At 45.9% G+C, this 20,548-nt stretch overlaps 1 protein-coding gene across 1 annotated transcript; it reads left to right on the plus strand.

Moving 5' to 3' along the window:
- Positions 1-10,734: 10,734 nt before the first annotated feature.
- On the plus strand, positions 10,735-15,195 carry LOC123410435 (protein NUCLEAR FUSION DEFECTIVE 4-like). Its single transcript, XM_045103379.1, has 3 exons — positions 10,735-11,681; positions 12,736-13,670; positions 14,259-15,195. Exons 1-3 carry the CDS (start codon positions 11,346-11,348, stop codon positions 14,749-14,751), a joined length of 1,764 nt encoding a protein of 587 aa, XP_044959314.1. The 5' UTR covers positions 10,735-11,345; the 3' UTR covers positions 14,752-15,195.
- The last annotated feature ends 5,353 nt before the right edge of the window (positions 15,196-20,548 follow it).

Below are 20,548 nucleotides of genomic sequence, written 5' to 3' on the forward strand. Positions count from 1 at the left end.
TAATCTGATCATAAATCCACAGTTCATCGGATCTCAAAAAACACAGCGCAAAAGAAGATTACATCGGATAGATCTCCATGAAGATCATGGAGAACTTTGTATTGAAGATCCAAGAGAGAGAAGAAGCCATCTAGTTACTAGCTATGGACCTGTAGGTCTATGGTGAACTACTCAGGCATCATCGGAGAGGTCATGGTGTTGATGAAGAAGCCCTCCGTATCCGAATCCCCCCTCCGGCAGGGCACCAGAACGTGCCCCGGATGGGATCTTGCGGAGATAGAAGGTTGCGGCAGCGGAAAAGTACTTTCGATGATCTCCTGATTTTTTATGGAATTTTAGGGAATATATAGGCGCAAAACCTAGGGCAAAGGAGCCTCAGGGAGCCCACAAGCCAGGGGGCGCGAGCCCCCCCCCCCTTGCCGCGCCATGAGGGCTTGTGGGGTCCCTGGTGCCCCCCTGCCCTGATTCTCCGACTTCCCGATCTTTTTGTGTTTCGGAAAAAATCTTTTTGCCAGTTTCATTCCGTTTGGACTCCGTTCAAAATCCTCCTCTGAAAGGGGTCAAAACATGAAAAAAAACAAGGAACTGGCTCTTGGCACTGAGTTAAGAAGTTAGTCCCAAAAAATATATAAAAGGCATGCAAAACATCCAAAGTTTGACAAGATAATAGCATGAAACCATCAAAAGTTATAGATACGTTGGAGACGTATCAAGCATCCCCAAGCTTTACTCCTGCTCGTCCTCGAGTAGGGAAGTGATAAAGACTGAATTTTTGATGTGGAATGCGACCTAGCATAGTTATCCTTTGCAACTTCTTTCACGTGACATGAATGTTCAAATCCGTAAGATTCGAAACAATAGTTTTCTATTGACATGAAAACAATAATACTTCAAGCAAACTAGCAAGGTAATCATGAACTTTCAAAATAACAAGGCCAAGGAAAGTTATCCCTACAAAATCATATAGTCTGGCTATGCTCCATCATCCTCACACAACTAATGTAAATCATGCACAACCCCGATATTGGCCAAGTAATTGTTTTCGCACTCTTACTTTCTCAAACTTTTTATAACTATCACGCAATACATGAGCGTGAGCCATGGATATAGCACTATAGGTGGAATAGAGTGTGGTGGTGGTTGTGAGACAAAAAGGAGGAGATGGTCACATTGACTTGGCGTATCAAAGGGCTATGCAGATGTCCATTAATAGATATCAATGTGAATGAGTAGGGATTGCCATACAAGGGATGCACTAGAGCTATAAGTACGTGAAAGCTCAAAAGGAGAACTAGTGGGTGTGCATCCAACTTGCTTGCTCACGAAGACCTAGGGAAATTTTGAGGAAGCCCATCATTGGAATATACAAGCCAAGTTATATAATGAAGATTCACACTCGAATATGGTGGTGACAAAGCAAGAAGATCTCAATCATGAAGAACATGGTGCTATTATGAAGCACAAGTGTGGAAAAAGATAGTAGCATTGTCCCTTCTCTCTTTTTCTTTTTTTTATTTGGGCTCTTAGGCCTCTTCTTTCTTTTCTTTTCTTTTCTTTTTTATTTTTGAGATCTTTGGGCTCTTTTTTTTTATTTCCTCACATGGGACAATGCTCTAATAATGATGATCATCACACTTATGTTTACTCACATCTCAAAGCTTAGAACGATGATGACTCTATAAGAAATGCCTCCGGCAGTGTACCGGGATGTGCAACGATCTAGCTTGGTGTATGACGTTGGAACATCTCGCTAGCTATCTTATGATCATGCAATGGCAATATGAGAGTGACAGCACAAGTTATTAGACAGAACGGTGGGAGTTGCATGGCAATATATCTCGGAATGGCTATGAAAATGCCATAGTAGGTAGGTATGGTGGCTGTTTTGAGGAAGGCATATGGTGGGTTTGTGCACCGGCGAAAGTTGCGCGGCACTAGAGAGGCTAGCAAAGGTGGAAGGTGAAAGTGCATCTATACCATGGACTCACATTAGTCATGAAGAACTCACATACTTGTTGCGAAAGTTTTTATTAGTAATCAAAACAAAGTGCTAAACGCATACTCCTAGGGGAAGGGTTGGTAGGTGTTAACCATCGCGCGATCCCGACCTCAACACAAAGGATGACAATCAATAGATCAATTATGCTCCGACTTCCTAACATAGCGGTTCACCATACGTGCATGCTACGGGAATCACTAACTTCAACACAAGTATTTCTAGACTCGCAACACCCTACTAACATAGCTCTTAACATTACCAAATGCACGTCTCAAAACTAATTGAGAGGAATCAAGACTTCTCTTTCTACTCAATGCACATGAAGATGGAGGTTTTTGTATCCTCTTTGGGTACCTATCAACTTTGGGACTACTTTCATAGCACAAGCCAACTACCAAGTCACGGACCGTCGTGCTCTAAAAGATATAAGTGAAGCACATAGAGCAAAATTATCTAGCTCAAAAGATATAAGTGAAGCACTATGAGCATTCTAGCAAAATCACGATGAGTGCATGTCTCTCTCTCTCAAAAAGGTGTGCAGCAAGGATGATTGTGACACAACAAAAATAAAAGACTCCTACGATACAAGACGCTCCAAGCAAAACACATATCATGTGGTGAATAAAAATATAGCTCCAAGTAATGTTACCGATGGATTGAAGACGAAAGAGGGGATGCCTTCCCGGGGCATCCCCAAGCTTAGGCTTTTTGGTGTCCTTGAATTTGGCTTGGGATGCCTTGGGCATCCCCAAGCTCGAGCTCTTTCCACTCTTTATCTCATCGTCCATGAGAACATCACCCAAAACTTGAAAACTTCACAACACAAAACTTAAACAGAAACTCGTGATATCATTAGCACAAGAAAACATAACACAATACCACCTCTTTTGGTACTGTAGCAAACTTGAATTCTATCTATATTGGTGTTGGGATACTGTATTCTCACTTTTCCATGGCTAGTACCCCCCCCCCCCCCCGATACTAACCATAGTTTCATCAAAACAAGCAACCAACTCAACAAAAACAGAATCTATCAAAAACAGATCAGTCTGTAGCAATCTGTATACTTCGTATACTTCTGGTACCTCAAAAATTCTGAAAAATTACGACTGCCTGGGAAAAAGGCATATCAACCAGCAGCAAAAAAGAATAAACTCAAAATCTCTTTCTGAATAAAAATGAAAAATCATCTCATGAGCGAAAAGTTTCTGTCTTTTTCCAGCAGGATCAAACAACCATCACCAAGACTAGTCATAAAGGTTTTTCTTGGCTCAAACACAAAAAGAAACACAAAAAACACAATCACAACAGAATTATGATGGTGTGGACGCAACAAAACAGAAAGAAAAATATAAATTCATTGGGTTGCCTCCCAACAAGCGCTATTGTTTGACGCCCTTAGCTAGGCATTCAAAGATGATCACACAAAAGACAAGAATTGAAGCACAACGAGAGCATTATAAGGCATGTGAAAATCACATCTAAGTCTGACATACTTCCTATGCATAGGAATTTTATAGGAAAACAAATTGTCAAGACAACCAATAGCTACCATATGCAAGGAAGAAGAAAGAGACAAGAGCAATCTCAAGATCACGAGAGGTGATTTAGTGATATGAAAATTTCTACCACAATATTTTCCTCTCTCATAATAATTACATGTGGGATCATATTCGAATTCAACGATTTAGCTATCACATAGGATATTATTTTCATGATCCACATGCATGCAAAGTTGGTGCTCTTCAAAAATAGTGGGATTATCATCACCTAAAGTCATGACGTCTCCAAACCCACTTTCAATAAAATTGCAAATATCATATTCATCATGAGGCTTGAACAAATTTTCGAGATCATAAGAAAAATCATCACCCCAATCATGATTATTGCAACAAGTAGTGGACATAGCAAAACTAGCATCCCCAAGCTTAGGGTTTTGCATATTTTTGGCAAGATTGTCACTAATAGAATTTATAGTGAAACCATTGCAATCATGCTTTTCATCCAAGGAGCCCTCGTGAATCACTTCATAAATTTCTTCCTCACAATTTTCAGATTCACGCATCTCAAGCAAAACTCCATAAGGATAATCTAGTGAGAAAAACTCACTAGCAATTGGTTCAACATAGTTGGACCTCTTGAAAAGATTAGCAAGTGGATGAGGATCCATGTCACTAGATTCTTAGCAAGCGAAGATGCAAGCATTTTGAAGGCACGTAGCACACAAGCAAACCGAAAGCAAGCGAAGAAAAGGCGAACGAAAAAGGCAAATTGGTGAAGTGGGGGAGAGGAAAACGAGAGGCAACTAGCAAACAAAGTAAATGCAAGAGATGAGTTTGCGACACCTACTTGGATGAGTTCTTGACTTGATCTTCCCTCGCAACGGCGCCAGAAATTCTTCTGCTACGGCAACAAAAGTCCTTCCCCGGCAGCGCCAAGAATTCTTCTTGCTACTTCTCTTTCTTGCGTCGGTTTTTCCCTTGAAGAGGAAAGGGTGATGCAACACAGGAGCAATAAGTATTTCCCTCACTTTGAGAACCAAGGTATCAATCCAGTAGGAGAATCTCGTCAAGTCCAGAGTACCTGTGCAAACACAAAAGAGCTTGCACCCAACGCTGAAAGTGCAACGAAGTAAAAAGTGTAAGGCTGAAAATATGGTGTGGAGTAGACCCGGGGGCCATAGTGTTCACTAGAGGCTTCTCTTAAAATAGCAAATATCGCAGTGGGTGAACAAATTACTGTCGAGCAATTGATAGAACCGCGCAAATTCATGACGATATCTAAGGCAATGATCATACATATAGGCATCACGTCCGAGACAAGTAGACCGATACTTTCTGCATCTACTACTATTACTCCACACATCGACCGCTATCCAGCATGCATCTAGTGTATTGAGTTCATGACGAATAGAGTAACGCCTTAAGCAAGATGACATGATGTAGAGGGATAAACTCAAACCAATGATGAAAACCCCATCTTTTTACCCTTGATGGCAACAACACGATGCGTGCCTCGCTACCCCTTCTATCACTGGGTGAGGTCACCGCACGGTATGAACCCAAAACCAAGCACTTCTCCCATTGCAAGAATCATAGATCTAGTTGGCCAAACAAAACCCACAACTCGAAGAGAATTACAAGGATATGAAATCATGCATAAGAAAGATCAGAAGAAACTGAAATAAGATTCATAGATAATCTGATCATAAATCCACAATTCATCGGATCTCGACAAACGCACTGCAAAAGCAGATTATATAGGATAGATCTCCACGAAGATCATGGAGAACTTTGAATTGAAGATCCAAGAGAGAGAAGAAGCCAAGTAGTTACTAGCTATGGACCCGTAGGTCTATGGTGAACTACTCACGCATCATCGGAGAGGTCATGGTGTTGATGTAGAAGCCCTCCGTATCCGAATCCCCCTCCGGCAGGGCACCAAAACGTGCCCCAGATGGGATCTTGCGGAGACAGAAGCTTGCGACGGCGGAAAAGTACTTTCGATGATCTCTTGATTTTTTATGGAATTTTAGGGAATATATAGGCGCAAAACCTAGGGCAAAGGAGCCTCAGGGAGCCCACAAGCCAGGGGGCGCGGGGCCCCTGGCCGCGCCATGAGGGCTTGTGGGGTCCCTGGTGGCCCCTGCCCTGATTCTCCGGCTTCCCTATCTTTTTCTGTTCCGGAAAAAATCTTTTTGGCAGTTTTATTCCGTTTGTACTTAGTTCAAAATCCTCCTCCGAAAGGGGTAAAAAACATGAAAAAAACTGGAACTCGCTCTTGGCACTGAGTTAATAAGTTAGTCCCAAAAAATATATAAAAGGCATGCAAAACATCCAAAGTTTGACAAAATAATAGCATGAAACTATCAAAAATTATAAATACGTTGGAGACGTATCACTTATCATCCGCAATTCATTTCATTTGGTGGAGCTCCTTCTAGTGGCCTTGCACTTCCATCCGCGCCTCCTAGATCGATGCAGTAAACGAGGATAGCTCGGAAGCTTGATCCTTATTCTTCTGTTTAAGGATCTCACATTTAGTGACGACGTCCTTGAGATCTTGCTATACTTCAGAAACCCTTGCCTCATGCTTGTCATTGGCATACTTTGCCAACAACAGGTCAGCAACTGCTCGTTCGACCGCTGATTTCTGTTCGGCAGCTTCTTGCCCCGCCTTGTTCAGCTTGGCCTTGAGGTGCTCGACCTCCGCGGCGACAACTACAGTTGTCATAAAAACACCCCGCACTTAAGTATAAAAGCAACAATACCTTGTTTAAGTGAGGAAAATAATGATAGTACTCCAGTTCGGACTTACCTTGTGCGTCGTCGAACTGCTTGTTGAGAAGGTCGAGCTCCTCCTCGGAGCTCTTAAGCTTCTGATTCTTTTCTGCCAACTCCACGATGTTGGGGGCTACTGCCGAAGACAAGGCCTGTATAAGCAGTTCATATGTGTCAAACTCCCAAGTTATCGGATTTTGAACCCTGTGCCATGTTTTTCTTCCATCCTACTAGAGTCTTGGGGGCTATGACTCATTTTAAATATTACAAGTGCTTTCTCTGTACTATTTTGAGCCCCACATGAGTTTTTCAAACTCACACAGGGCTCGGGGGCGAATGAATATGGGTATTGCATATAAACCCATAAATTAAAATTACTTTGTAAAAAAATATTGCATAATTTATCTTGAAGCCCGTAATGGGTTGCCGAAAGCTTCCTTCAATCGGCTGTCGATAGATCGAATGCTTTGTAAAACTGCACCTAGAAGAGTGTGGTGTTCTTCGATGATGGAGGAGTCATTTAAACCCTCCTCCATCATGGAAAGCCACCCTATTTGGGCCTGCTCTGTTACGGGTGGCTCCGGGTGCGGCATTGCGGTTTCTCCTCTCGGAGAAGCCGGAGTAGACGACTCCGGAGGCTTGGAGGTCTCCGAAACTATCTTCAGGGAGAGCTCGGGGGGTATTGGGCTCCCCCTCTTTGCTTGCCGGAAGGGATTCACCCTCCTGGTCTTCGGCAACTGAGGTGTTAACCTCGGCCATGATATCATCACCACCGCCCCTTGTGTCCGGCTCTAGAAGGTTTTTTGGATACCACCTCCCCTCTCTCCTCGACAGCTGGTGGAAGGTATTGTGGGATAGGTCCCACTCTCTGCTAGTTCGACTGGTGAGGAGTCCCCTTTCGAGGCCTGGTCAGCCGGGAAGTCACACGACGGACTGCAATGGGAAAGGTATGTATACACTCAATAACAAAACCTTAATGCGGAAAAATGATATGACCTTCATATTCATACCTTTGCGACGGGGGCTTGACCCTGGGGTTCCTTCAAGTAACCCTTTCAAAGGTCTCAAACTCCTCGGCGGAGTCCGAACCATCACTAAACAAGGCCACCTTGGCCCTGCATTGCCTTTTTGGGGCAGTGGGATGTAGATCTCCCTTGATGTCTTCGGACGCCGCCCTCTTCTTCGTGTGGGAGGAGTCACTCTCCTCCCCGCCCTCCTCTTGTTCTCCCTCAAGAGGAGAAGGGGCGTGTGTGTCTTCACATCTAGTGTTTGGAGGTCCTTTTGAGCGGAGGCCTCCTCGAGCCTCCTTCTTATCTTCCTTCTTCTTTTCCTTCTTCTCCGGCACAACGTATGAATTTTCGACCAGCATGGCCATCACTAAGGTCGTCCTCGGGCCCTCGGGCAGCGGCATCGGGCAGTTGATCCGTTTGGATTTCTCCAGCCAGATCTGCGAATATGGAGGGAAAAGGGTTAAGAGCCTTATTAAAGGGAAATAACCAAACACAAATACTGGAATTTTACCATACCTCTCCCGGAGGGTGTGTGATGTCAAGGCTCGTGTCCTCCTCCCCGGGCGGCCAAGTTTTTTGCGGCTTGAATAACACCTTCCATAGTTTTGCTATTGGTAGTGCTGTAGAAGTGGTGCATGCCGACCGACTCTTTGGGATTGAAGGACCACATGGGGGTAGCCCGATATTGACAAGGGAGGAGGCGACGACGTAGCATGATGTGAACCACGTTGCTCAGTTCAATCTTCTTCTTCACCAGATGGGAGACACACCTCTGTAGTGACTCCTCCTCCTCGTCTGACCCCCAATCGATTCCCTTCCTCGTCCATGGCACCAGTCTGGTAGGAGGTCCGGATCTAAATCTGGAGGGTGTTGCCCACTCTGTATCACGTAGTTTGGTGATGTACATCCACTCCTGCTGCCAAATCTTGACAGTGTCTATAAAAGAACTGTCCAACCATTGTACCAGGGGGCTTGCTAATCATCACTATCGTGCAGCATGCGTGCTCGCCGCTAACCACCTTCGGCTTTACATTGAAAACTTTCAACCATAAACCAAACTGGGGTTGGACCCGTAGAAAGGCCTCGTAGACGATGATAAAAGTCGAAATGTGCATCAAAGAGTTCTTGGGGAGGTCATGGAAATCCAACCCGTAGAAAACATCAAATCCCTTACAAAGGGGTGGAGTGGGAAGCCGAGGCCCCAGAGGAAGTGAGGTATGAACACCATCCTCTCACCTTCTTTTGGCGTGGGGATGACTTGACCCTTCTCTGGAGCGCGATGAACAATGTTGGTCGACAGGTAACCGGCACGCTTCAGCTCCGAGATGTCATTGTTTGTGACACGCGAGGCATCCCACTTGCCTTTAGAGCCCGAGCAGTCCATGACCAAATTCGGGAAGAGGTTTAAAGATATTGGGGGCAGAATGAGCTTGGGAGCTTGGAGCTCAGAAGATTAGGGAAGGCAATGGTGAAGCGAGATCTAAAAGGTGTATGGAGGATGTGGTGGTAGTTTACCTTTTATAAACTGTCGTAATACCAAGAGCCCCTTTTGTGCACCGTGAACCTCACCACTTCTCGATATATCGTGCAGTTATGCGCGCATGGGATAGCCCAAATCATAAACTGTATCCCCTAAAAAGCGGGGCATGATCTTCATATTGATGGAACGTGCCAATGAAAAAGTTGCCTCCAACCGTGAATTGAGTTTTTGTAACTGGTTAGCGGTCATGACCGTCTGCGATCTTTCGCTAAAAAGTTATCACACAGAAGCATTGTTCACACTCGAACGATTGGCCTTTGAGGCTAAATAACACATATTGTTTGGAAACAGGGAAATCATTGGTGGGCGAACTAATACTGGCCAAACATAAATGGGGAGAGGAACTCGCCCCGCAAGCCGAAGACCTTGGACGCAAGAAGCTGCTAGGAATCAAGACTATGGCGTTGGTGGCCAGTTCAGGGGTCACTGAGGGAGTACAAGACTAAGGGGTCCTCGGGTCGCTGACCTATCTTCACAGGATGGACTCATGGGCTGCCCTATGATTATCATTGAAGGGCCAAACTATAAGACGACACCGTGTCCAGAAAGTAATTTTCCGAAGCCTTGGTGTATGCTCCAAGTCAAGATGATAATATCGACATGTTTCTTCCCGGATGTAACCGACATTGTGTAACCCTAGGTACCCCTAGTATTTATATAAACCAGAGGGTTTTAGTCTGTAAGGCAGATCGGGATTAAGATCAATACCGCACAGCCTAGCCAATCATAGGCACGACCCATCAAGCCAACCTCTTCGTAGTAAGCCGACTACCCGAGGACCCCTTAATTTCGAACTCCCTCACCCATCACCTCCATGTACTACAAGAGAACAACAAAGGCGTAGAAAGAGATCAACAAACGGCGCATACATCGGTGTCTACTTTGTTGTAGCCCACGTCATGGGGGCGGCGATGGCAGCCAAAACCCTAGCAAGATCGCATGTGCGATTAGCCAGCTATTTGTTACAAGTGACACTAACCTCTTACACATTTAAGCTTGGGCTGAAATAACGTGAATTGTAACATAAGGCTACTTGTATATGGTATTATATTTGCATAGTATCATCAATTAGTATGTACTTTCTTCGTTCCTAAATATAAGTCCTTTTAAAGATTTCATTAGAGGATTTACGGAGCAAAATGAGTGAATCTTCACTCTAAAGTATATTTATATGCATCCATATGCGGTCTTATAATGAAACCTCTAGAAAAACATATATTTAGGAACGGAGGGAGTAGACGATACCGTGCATAACATTTCTTATAATACAATATCTATCTGTGTTAACTCTTTTTTCTTAGTTGTTTGCCATATCAACGTGTTTGCTACTCCCTCCGTTTCTAAATATTTTTTTAAAGAACATACTAGGAATCATATATAGATGTATATTGACATAATTTAAAATGTAGATTCATCCATTTTGTTTTACATAAAATAAATAGTTCATAGTAAAAATTCTAAAAAAATTATATTTAAGAACGAAGGGAGTAGTCTCTGTGCTTGATACCTGCTAAAATACCGTCACTGTGGCCAGCGTAAACTCCATGCGCTGTCATCAGCAGTTGATCTTTTATCGAGATTTTTCCATTTTAATTAATGAAAGGGGCGTTTTCCGTAATGACTTCTCCTGAATGGCTGAATCGTGGAAAAGGAAGAAGGGGAAAGAATATGAGAAAGAAACAGGCGACGCCGGGCTAGAGCACGCTAGGCGACGTGCGGGCGCCGAATTATTTAGTCACGGGCAGGGACAGCGAAACAACCGTACGCCGCTTAAACCGCACAGAAACGACCATATCTCGGGCCCCATCCCGTCCCCTGCGTTGGAGTTTTCCGCCACCGCTGCCGGTGACGAAACACTCGTGGAATCCATATCCACACATTTTCGCCGGTCGCGAGGTGCGCCTTGTCCCGCGCCGCCGCCCACCCAATTCCCATCTACACCTCGCTCGCTCGCTCATCACTGTCTCCCCGATGCGCACCATCATCACCGTCACCTGCGACCAGCCTCGTGCCCATCCACCGCGCATCGGAGCGCACAGTGTCGTGTCAAAGTCCGGGCTTGTCGCCTTGCCTCCGTCCCCTCCCTCCTCTCACCATCTTCCACGCGGGCCCACTACCCACCGGCTGCCGTGCCGCCTCCCAGAGAAAAAACGAGCTCAAATCCGCTGTTTTCTTCTCTTCCTTTTTCCCGACTTGCTCTGCTTGTTCGGACCTGGCCATTTATGCGCGGACACACGTTTTTGTCAGCACTAATCAACGCCAGCGGGGCCGATCGTTGCTGATTCCGCATCCCGATCCACGGCTCCCTCAAGGGTCGTCCTCGTCACTTCGACTCCTCTCGCGGCCGGTTCATTGCTTGCCTCCAAGAAACCGTCGGCTTGGCCTCTCATTCCCCTCCCAAATCCGTCCTGTTAATAGGCCGAGCTCGGCTTCTTGCATTAGGCTCTCGGGGCTGCTGCTCGCTGCGGATTCCAGTGTTGATTCGGGTTGGAGCTTTGGGGCAGGTGCTGCAGGCAATGGCGGAGGTGCGGAGCCGGGTGCGGGGGTTCCTGCGGAACCGGTGGCTGGTGTTCGTGGCGGCGATGTGGATGCAGTCGGTCGCCGGGGTGGGGTACCTGTTCGGCAGCCTCTCGCCGGCGATCAAGTCCTCGCTGGGGTACAACCAGCGCCAGGTGGCCAGCCTCGGCGTCGCCAAGGATCTGGGCGACAGCGTCGGCTTCCTCGCCGGCACGCTCTGCGCCGTGCTGCCGCTCTGGGCCGCGCTCCTCATCGGCGCCGCGCAGAACCTCGTCGGATACGGCTGGGTCTGGCTCGCCGTCACACACCGCGTCCCCGTGCCACCGCTCTGGGCGGTAAGATCCGTTTCCTTGCCCTCCAATCATTTAGTCCTCCCATTTCTTTCTCCTTTCTGCAATTCCAATGCTTGCATGGCCGCATCAAACCTTGCTGTTCTTGGTACGAAAATTCGCTGTGACTTTTGTGCTAAAATGAAGCGTGCACGATGCTTTAATGGAAGAAACTCATGTTCTACTGTGCTTCGTATCATTAAGCTGTACCTCCGGACTTCATGTCTCCTTATGCCACTAGTGAACGGAGCACGCATACTAACTGCACGCCTGTCTCCAATGATGGAGAGTCGCTATTCGGTCGAGTTCCTTGTTTCGGAATACCGTTGCTGTTGGACTTCAATGCTTTCTTGTTCCTCCAAGATGTTGAAAGTTATGTTCAGAAATATTTGACAGATTTTTATTTGTTGGCTCAAAACAGTTAAAACTGTTTCTGCCGTGTGTACTAAGAATATTCTAACGCGCAGCATGTCGAATATGCTTCCGAGTCATCGGTGTGCACCTATATTATTCTTCCAAAGTGTTAGTGGTCGCTTTCTCGCTTCCCATGTGTCTTCAGTTAACTTTCATTATGTAATATCCTGAAAAGCACTGAGGTTGATATAGTTCATAGTATCAACTAACAATGTTCAACCTGAATTTTTCACTCTGTACTGCTATTATCAGCCTGTCTAATACAGCCGCAACAGAATGACCTAGAAATTCTAGTTAAACAAGTGAACTAACATCCCCATTGAGTTTCCAAGAGTAGGATTGTGAGTTAATAATTTGCTATGTGAAATCTCAAAGCAACAGAGGATGACTCCCGTCTTCAGTAAAATACTGAAAACACAGAATTAGTGTCATTGGCTGTCTGTGAAGGTGGAGACTTAATATTCATTTGTACTTCTAATTTTAAAAGCACTGAATTCCATGTCCTCATTTCTATTTGTGGCATTTGGGAACTTGGACCATTCCATAATTTCCGTATTATCTAATCTGACCTTTGTGTCAGAGTACATTCTTATTCCTTAAATTAGATTTGTTGGCTCTTGCACTAAAATTCCCCGTCTTTCCGCAGATGTGCATGCTAATTTTTGTTGGAAATAATGGTGAGACATACTTCAATACTGCTGCACTCGTCTCATGTGTTCAGAACTTTCCCAAGAACCGTGGGCCAATCGTTGGTATCCTCAAGGGATTTGCTGGTTTGAGTGGTGCAATCTTAACACAGGTTTATGCAATAATGCACTCGCCTGATGATGCTGCACTGATATTCATGGTTGCTGTTGGCCCAACAATGGTAGTCATCGCTTTAATGTTCATTGTTAGACCAGTTAATGGTCACAGACAAGTACGGCCGTCTGATGGTACAAGTTTCACGTTTGTATACAGCGTCTGTTTAGTCTTGGCCGCCTATCTGATGGGTGTGATGCTGCTGGAAGACCTTGTTGGCTTGAGCCACTCATTGACAATCCTGTGTACCATCATTCTAATGGTTCTTTTGCTAATCCCAATAGTCATCCCTGTAATGCTCAGTTTCTTCTCAAATGACGACGAGAGTGCCTATACAGCACTGTTAACATCACCTCGGAGAGAAGAAGCAAGTGGTTCAGTATCGTCTGAAGAGCAAGAAGTTATACTCAGCGAGGTGGAGGAGCAAAAGCCAAAAGAAATTGATCTACTTCCAGCCTCTGAGAGGCAAAAGAGGATTGCTGAATTGCAGGCTAAGCTATTCCAGGCAGCCGCTGTTGGCGCTGTCAGGGTTAAAAGGAGGAAAGGTCCACGACGAGGAGAGGATTTCACATTACTGCAGGCAATGATCAAGGCAGATTTTTGGCTTCTATTTTTGTCCCTTCTGTTGGGGTCAGGATCAGGTCTTACTGTGATCGATAATCTTGGGCAAATGAGTCAATCATTGGGTTTCGAGGATTCTCACATTTTTGTGTCAATGATTAGCATTTGGAACTTCCTTGGACGAATTTCCGGGGGCTTCTTTTCAGAGATTATTGTCAAGTAAGAACTATGAGGCACCTCTTTGCTGACATTTGCATCTCATCTATGAGCAGTATTTTTTTTAGTTCATATGTCAGAGTGCATTCTCCAATGGAGAGTGTGTTCTGCAGCACTGATTTAATGTTCATGCTGACAAAGCTTCTTCTCAAAATACATTTATCTAGAACTATAACAAAATGTTTACCCATTTCAGTTGTTATTGATTGAATATGTTTTGAACGATAAAGCAGTTTTTAGTGGTATCATGACAATTGGTTCCTAATCTGTTAAAAAACGAAAAGGTACTAGCCTGGGAATTCAAAGTAAACAAGAATTATGTCTCGAAACACATATTGAACTGATACAATTATTAGACGACTAAGCTAACAAAAAGAATGAAACTGACGGCAGGCAGCTCATAGGCAACATCCGAATAATCCTTTGTCGATCATGAGCAGTATTCTTCTGAATAATTAATCATGTAGTGACTGAGTTGCTCTATTCATATTGAGACTAAAATTCCAACAGCTCAAATACAGGGGCTATCTTTGTTGAGAAACATGTCCCTAGTTATTCTCATTTTTTGTTTGCTCTCACTTGTTTCTTCAGGGATTACGCATATCCAAGGGCGATTGCCTTGGCGACAGCTCAACTATTCATGGCAATCGGACACTTCATCTTTGCAATGGGTTGGCCCGGCACAATGTACATTGGCACATTGCTTATTGGGCTCGGATACGGTGCCCACTGGGCGATCGTGCCAGCTGCTGCCTCCGAACTGTTTGGCGTGAAGAATTTCGGAGCATTGTACAACTTCCTTACAGTCGCAAACCCCGCAGGCTCCCTGGTTTTCTCGGGCATCATTGCCAGTGGCATCTACGACTATGAGGCCAGGAAGCAAGCTAACCATAACCATAACTCGACATTGCTGGGAATGGTCTCTGATGTTGCTCCGGTGCTGAAGTGCGAGGGGTCCATCTGCTTCTTCATCTCGTCACTGATCATGTCAGGGTTTTGCATCATTGCTGCCGTCCTGAGCTTGATCCTTGTCCACCGGACGAAGATCGTGTACACAAATCTGTATGGTAAACCCCGGACATGAGAGGTCAAAGGTCTGTCGTTGAGGAACAGATGAAAGGTACAGGTATCAAAGCAGACGGGTGAAGGTTTTTCTTTTTTCGCGTCTTTCTTCTGTTTTCGGACTTTGCATATTCTTATGGTGTCAAAACCACGACTACTGGTGGCTACAGATGGGAAGTTCAGTATCATGAAGCATGGAAGTGTATGCCATTTTTGTGCGTTTTGTCCGAACTTCTTTTTTTTCTCTTTGGGGGGGGGGGGGGGGGGGTATGAACTTCTTCAGTGTTGAGCTGGAACTTTGCATGTACATGTGATCTGTTCTATGTTTCATCCAGGCTGTTGAAACCTTGAAATGCAATAAATTATCTGTGCTCTGCAAATTGGAGAGCCCAACCTTGTACATGGGCACCTGTTGTCCTAAGTCTGAGAGAAACTACATGATAGCTGTGTATTTGTTTCCCATGAATCTTGCTGGAGCACCGTCTTTTATTTGTAAGATTGGCTGGGCTGCCTCCCCAGTATATGCTTACAATTTTCTTTATCAATCCATGTTCTAGTTACTACTAGTGGTTCTTTTCCTACTAGGAGTATCCTTATTTCGTTTGTAGTGCTTTGGACAGTATGCAGTCAAGATGCCGTAGAAAAATACAGCAACAAAGTCAGAATGCAACAGAAACGGTTTGTTAACTTCTTGGACCATATGGAATGAACGCAATGCACGGGTCTTCCGTCACAAGTCGGCTCCGTCATCAGTTATTTTTGCTATCATCAAGTCGGCTCTGTCATCAATTATTTTCGCTATCATCAAAAGGGACACGGGTCTTTGGGTTACGGCAGGAGCAAAAAGGTTGAAGTCAATCATGTCGGAAGAGTAATTCTTTCTGTTTAATGGGATACGCTTGTAATACCATTAACTTTATACTCCGGTTTCAGCTTTTCTTTTTAATTAATATACGAGACAATTTTTTTGCAAGGTTTCAAAAAAAAAAAAAGCAATAGAAACTAGTGTTGAGTAGTCTGAGAACTAGACATATATGCGCCTCCCTTAGCCAGGATCCCAGAAATTCACTCGACACAGGAGTCGAGCTCTGGTTGCCAGGTGCACCACTGCGACATCGGCGATTGGGCTACTGCCCTCCTAAAAAAACAGTGTGAAACATGGAAAAAAAGCTTACTATCATCCGGCGGATAGTGTTCCCCTGTCCATCGCCCTCTTTGTGCGACACATGTCTAAATAAAAACCGCATCTTTGTCAAACACGTTAATGCAACCAAGGCTATGTTTGTGAAACATATGCGGTGTTGTAATGATTTACGCCGGGTTTATGTTTTGCAACAAAATCTATGTTTCAGAATTTTTTACAACAAGACCCTAGTTACAAAAAAAGCAACAAAACCCTAGTTGCAGATATTTTTTGCAACAAACCAAATGTTGCAAAAAATTCTGCAACAAGACCTGTGTCGTAGAAATAATTCCGCAACAAGGTCTATGTTGTAATGATGAAAGCATGCTCGGCCGCTCGATGCAGGTAGATCCAATGGTTCGCGACACGGGAGATTTTTAAAAAGATCAACCGATGGACACATAGCATGCCCCGTTAAAAGATGCGGGAGGATGTTAGGATGGAAATAAAAATCCAAAAATAGTGCCTTGAAGTACCGCTGGGATTGTACTTCTAGCTCGTCTAGTTAAGTACCTAAATGAAGGAAGTCAAAAACTGACTGTCATAATAAGCGGGACCAATCCACGATCCCATGACAAGTGTTAAACTTAGAACTGATGTGGGTTCACCGTGTTATAGGAAGGTTTTTGAAGTTATAAAGACCAAGTGATAATGGGTTTTTAACCTAGATATGTCCGAACATCAAAAATACACGGGGACTAGTCCCTGCAGTCAAGCTCTTATGGTTAAGTGAAAGCATTAAAGCCGCATAGTCTGATTGCCTTGTTTCCGTCGACACTACCGCCTCCGGCCACCAAGACGTTGGCTAAGGGTAACAGTGCGGAAGCCGAAAACACCCTTGATAGCGTCTATCAAGGGGCTGAAGCCGACGACTAGAAACTTTCAAGTTAAAACAGTCACACAAGATTCAAAATTAAACAAAGCAAGACATGAAAAGCATTGTATTGCACAAAGGTTCAACTGTTCGTGCATGATAACATTTTCATTCAAAAATTACATCCTTGGAGCACTGGGTTTCTATTGCCCAAGCACCCTCCATGACATTAGGGAAACATACCTTGGGACACCTATGCTCCTTTCCAGGCGGGGGAGGTGTGGTGCCCATCTTGGTGCGCTTCAACTTCGGCCAGTGCACCATGGTCCTCGCAAATGCTATCCGAGCTCCCTCAATACAGACGGAGCGCTTAAGGAAATCAATCCGGGGCGCAACAACGATCAGTTTGTGCACCAGGCCATTGTAGTTTCTCGACAGCGGCTCTTTGGGTCATAGCCTGAGGTAGAGATCCTTCATGGCTGGCTCCACCATCGGATGAAGCTCCATCAACTGTTTCAGCTGATTGGAGATGAGGAGGGGCTGCTCAGGGGCTTGGAACTGCTCCAAGAACAGCCTTAGCTCAACATCTCCTCCCTGGGACACATAGTGCCTTGAACCCTCTGCCACACTCTTGGGGAGGTCCGCAAACACGCCTGGAGAATGACATACTCAGGTAAGCAATGCGAACCTTTTTCTGTCAAAGACGCATTGGAGTAAGTATCGCTTATCATCCGAGATGTGTTTAGTTTGATGCATCTCCTTCTCATGGCTTTGCGCCTCCATTCGCACCTCCTCGAGTGCGGCGGTTAAAGAGGATAGCTCGGAAGCTTGATCCTTGTTTTTCTGCTCAAGGGCCTCACATTTCGTGAAGGAGTCCTTGAGCTCATGTTGCACCTCAGTAACCCTCACCTCGTGCTTGTCACCGGCCGACCTCGCCGTCAACAGTTCGGTAGTTGCTTGTTTGGCTACCACCTTTTGTTTGGTAGCCTCTTGCCTTGCCTTGTTTATCTCGGCCTTGAGCTTCTCGACCTTCGCGGCGGCGACTATAGTTGTTATGAAAACATTTAACACTTAAGGATACAAGTAGGAATACCTCACCTTGATGAGAAAAATACTGCTAATAGTCCAGACCTACCTTGTGCGTCATCAAACCATTTGTTAAGTAGGTTGAGTTCTTCCCGGGAGCTCTTAAGCTTCCGATTCATTTCTGCCAACTCCACAGAGTTGGTGGCTGCTGCCTAAGACGAGGCCCACACAATTAATCTATACATGTTAGACTCCCAAGTTATCAGATTTCTTGAATCCTCTGGTAGGTTCTTTTTATCATCATATCAGAGTCTTGGGGGCTACGACTGATGTTTAAAAAATTGTATATGTGTTTTATGCACTACTTTGACCCCCGCATGAGTTCTGCAAACTCACATAGGGCTCGGGGGCTACTAAATATGGGGATTACTTATAAACCCATAAAGTACAACTACTTTGTAAAAAATATAATGTAAATTACCTTGAAGCCCATCAACAAGCCGTTCGAAGCCTCATTAAATCCATTATCAACGGATCGAATGCTTTGTAGAACTGGACTCATAAGAGTGTGGTGTTCCTTAGGGATGGAGGAGTCATTCAAACCCTCCTCCATCATGGCCTACCACCCGGCTTGGGGCCACTCTGTTGAAGTCGGCTCCGGGTGCGGCATTGCAGTTTCTCCTCTCGAAGAAATTGGCATAGATGATTCCGGAGGCTGGGAAGTTTCCAGAACTGTCTTTGGAGTAAGCCTGGGTTGCCGAGCTCTCCCTCTTTGCTGGCCTGGAGGGACTCGTGCTCCTGGTCTTCGGCGACCGAGGTGTTAGCCTTGGCCATGATGTCATCACCCCTCCCCCTGGTATCTCGCTTCGAGGGCTTATTTTGAGACACAATGTGACAGCCTGATGCCGACGTTCTAGAAGATTCCCCTTTTCTTTCCGTTTTCGTCGTGTGTCTATTTTGTTTTGTTGCATCATCATCGCATCATGCGCATCATCAACATTGCATCGGCGTTCCGTTGCCGCCAGTTTTCAAATCTTGCATCCGATGTTAGTTGCCGTTTCTCGTCGTTGTCCGTTCTGAGCCCGACCGCACACGCACGCGCTCGCGACATCATCAAAACCCTGTTTTAAAACTGTGTGTAAAACCTTCTCTGATTGGGGTGAGATTTGATGTGTGGTGTTATTTTAATATAGGTAGGCCGCCTGTCAAGTTTCGTCGCAATCGGAGTCCGTCTGGTACTCAAACGGTCGACCATAGCCGCACCGTATTCGGTCTACCGTCGGACGTTTGTCGGTGTTTTAAAACCCCGATGCCGGGCTGCCCGTGTTCCCTCTCATCTCCGGCTAGCCTACTCTACACAACTCACTGCAGCCCAACTAACCTCCCCATTCGTCCAGAGTCGTCCGATCGCGATCCGATGCCTCCAAACAGTCCCAACCTCCTCTATTTGGACCGCTGTTATAAATAGGAGATGAACCTTAGCCATTTTAGTCCAACCCTAGAATCAAATCCCACCTCGGGATCTAGCCGCCACCACCCCCGTGTCTGGCCACCTCGTTTTCAGCTCCACGTCAACCGGCAGCCACCAACCTCCACCACTGATCCATCCATCTGGGACCGTCGGATGGAGATCTGATGGCCTCCAGCCACCCGAGCGACCCACCTCTCCTACCACAGTGCTCGATCCAATCTGGATCGAGGCAACTGCAGCGCCGCCACCTTCGTCCAGCCATCCGACAGCTTCACCGGCGAGCGTCGCCGCCGGAGTAGCACCATCACAACCCAGACCCGTGTTGCCTCTCCTCTCCCTTCCTCTTCCTCCTCTCATTCCTCCTCTTTCTCTCACCCTCTTTGTTTCTCTGTCAGCAACAGCATGGACCGCATGGACGGCCTAACAGAGCTTCGCTGCTATTCCGTGGTCAACGTCGACGAGCCCCGCCACCGGGAATGGAACAAGCGCCCCGGACCCACCTCCCTCGACCTCATCGCAGGGTCCTCGACAGCCATCGTGCTCGGCTGTAGCCGCTACATCGAGCAGACGAGGAGAACCGCCTCGCCCTGGGCTCCCGCGCCATCCCAGAGGCATGAGGAAGCGCGCCCCACCTCCTTCCACATGACGCCAATGGCCCAGCTTCGCTGCGACCCGGGCCTGCCCCGATCCCCCCCCCCCCCGACCATGGCCTCCGCGCCCGCCGTCGTTGCCGGGGCAGCCCCAGCTCACCGTCCTCTGAAGCCAGAACCCCTGCATCCCCGACCTGGCAACAATATTCAGTTTCGTCAGACTCGCCCCACGGTATGGTTCATATGGCGCAAACCCTGTGATATATCACTCGAGCATGTACAGGTCAACTGGCTTGTGTTAACCGGTTCCATCCCAGAGATCTGGGGTTCGAATCCCAGCTATGCCCATTTATTTTTATGCTTGTTTTTGTTGACCTGCACCATGGCATATTCTTCTAGACTCAAACTCTGCATTATATCACAATCAGTGTGTAGCCGAGCTGGATAGTGCATTTATAATCCACCCAAGGGATCCTGGGTTCAAGTCTCATGTAGCTCACATTTTGACATGCTTTCTTTTTCTCTTTTTCCCTAGATACCATTACTATCATTGCCATGCTAGTCTTACCGTTGCTACCGTTTATGTCTCGTTGCCTACCACATGTTAAATATCAGCCTCTCAACAATGCCATGTTAACCTTCAACGTGTTCGACCTAGCAAACCACTGATTGGCTATGTTACTGCTTGCTTAACCCTGTGTTAGCGTTGCTAGTTGCAGGTGCAGTTGCTTCCAT

Source organism: Hordeum vulgare, chromosome 7H (assembly GCF_904849725.1).
Source record: "Hordeum vulgare subsp. vulgare chromosome 7H, MorexV3_pseudomolecules_assembly, whole genome shotgun sequence".
Classification (NCBI taxonomy): Eukaryota; Viridiplantae; Streptophyta; class Magnoliopsida; order Poales; family Poaceae; genus Hordeum; species Hordeum vulgare.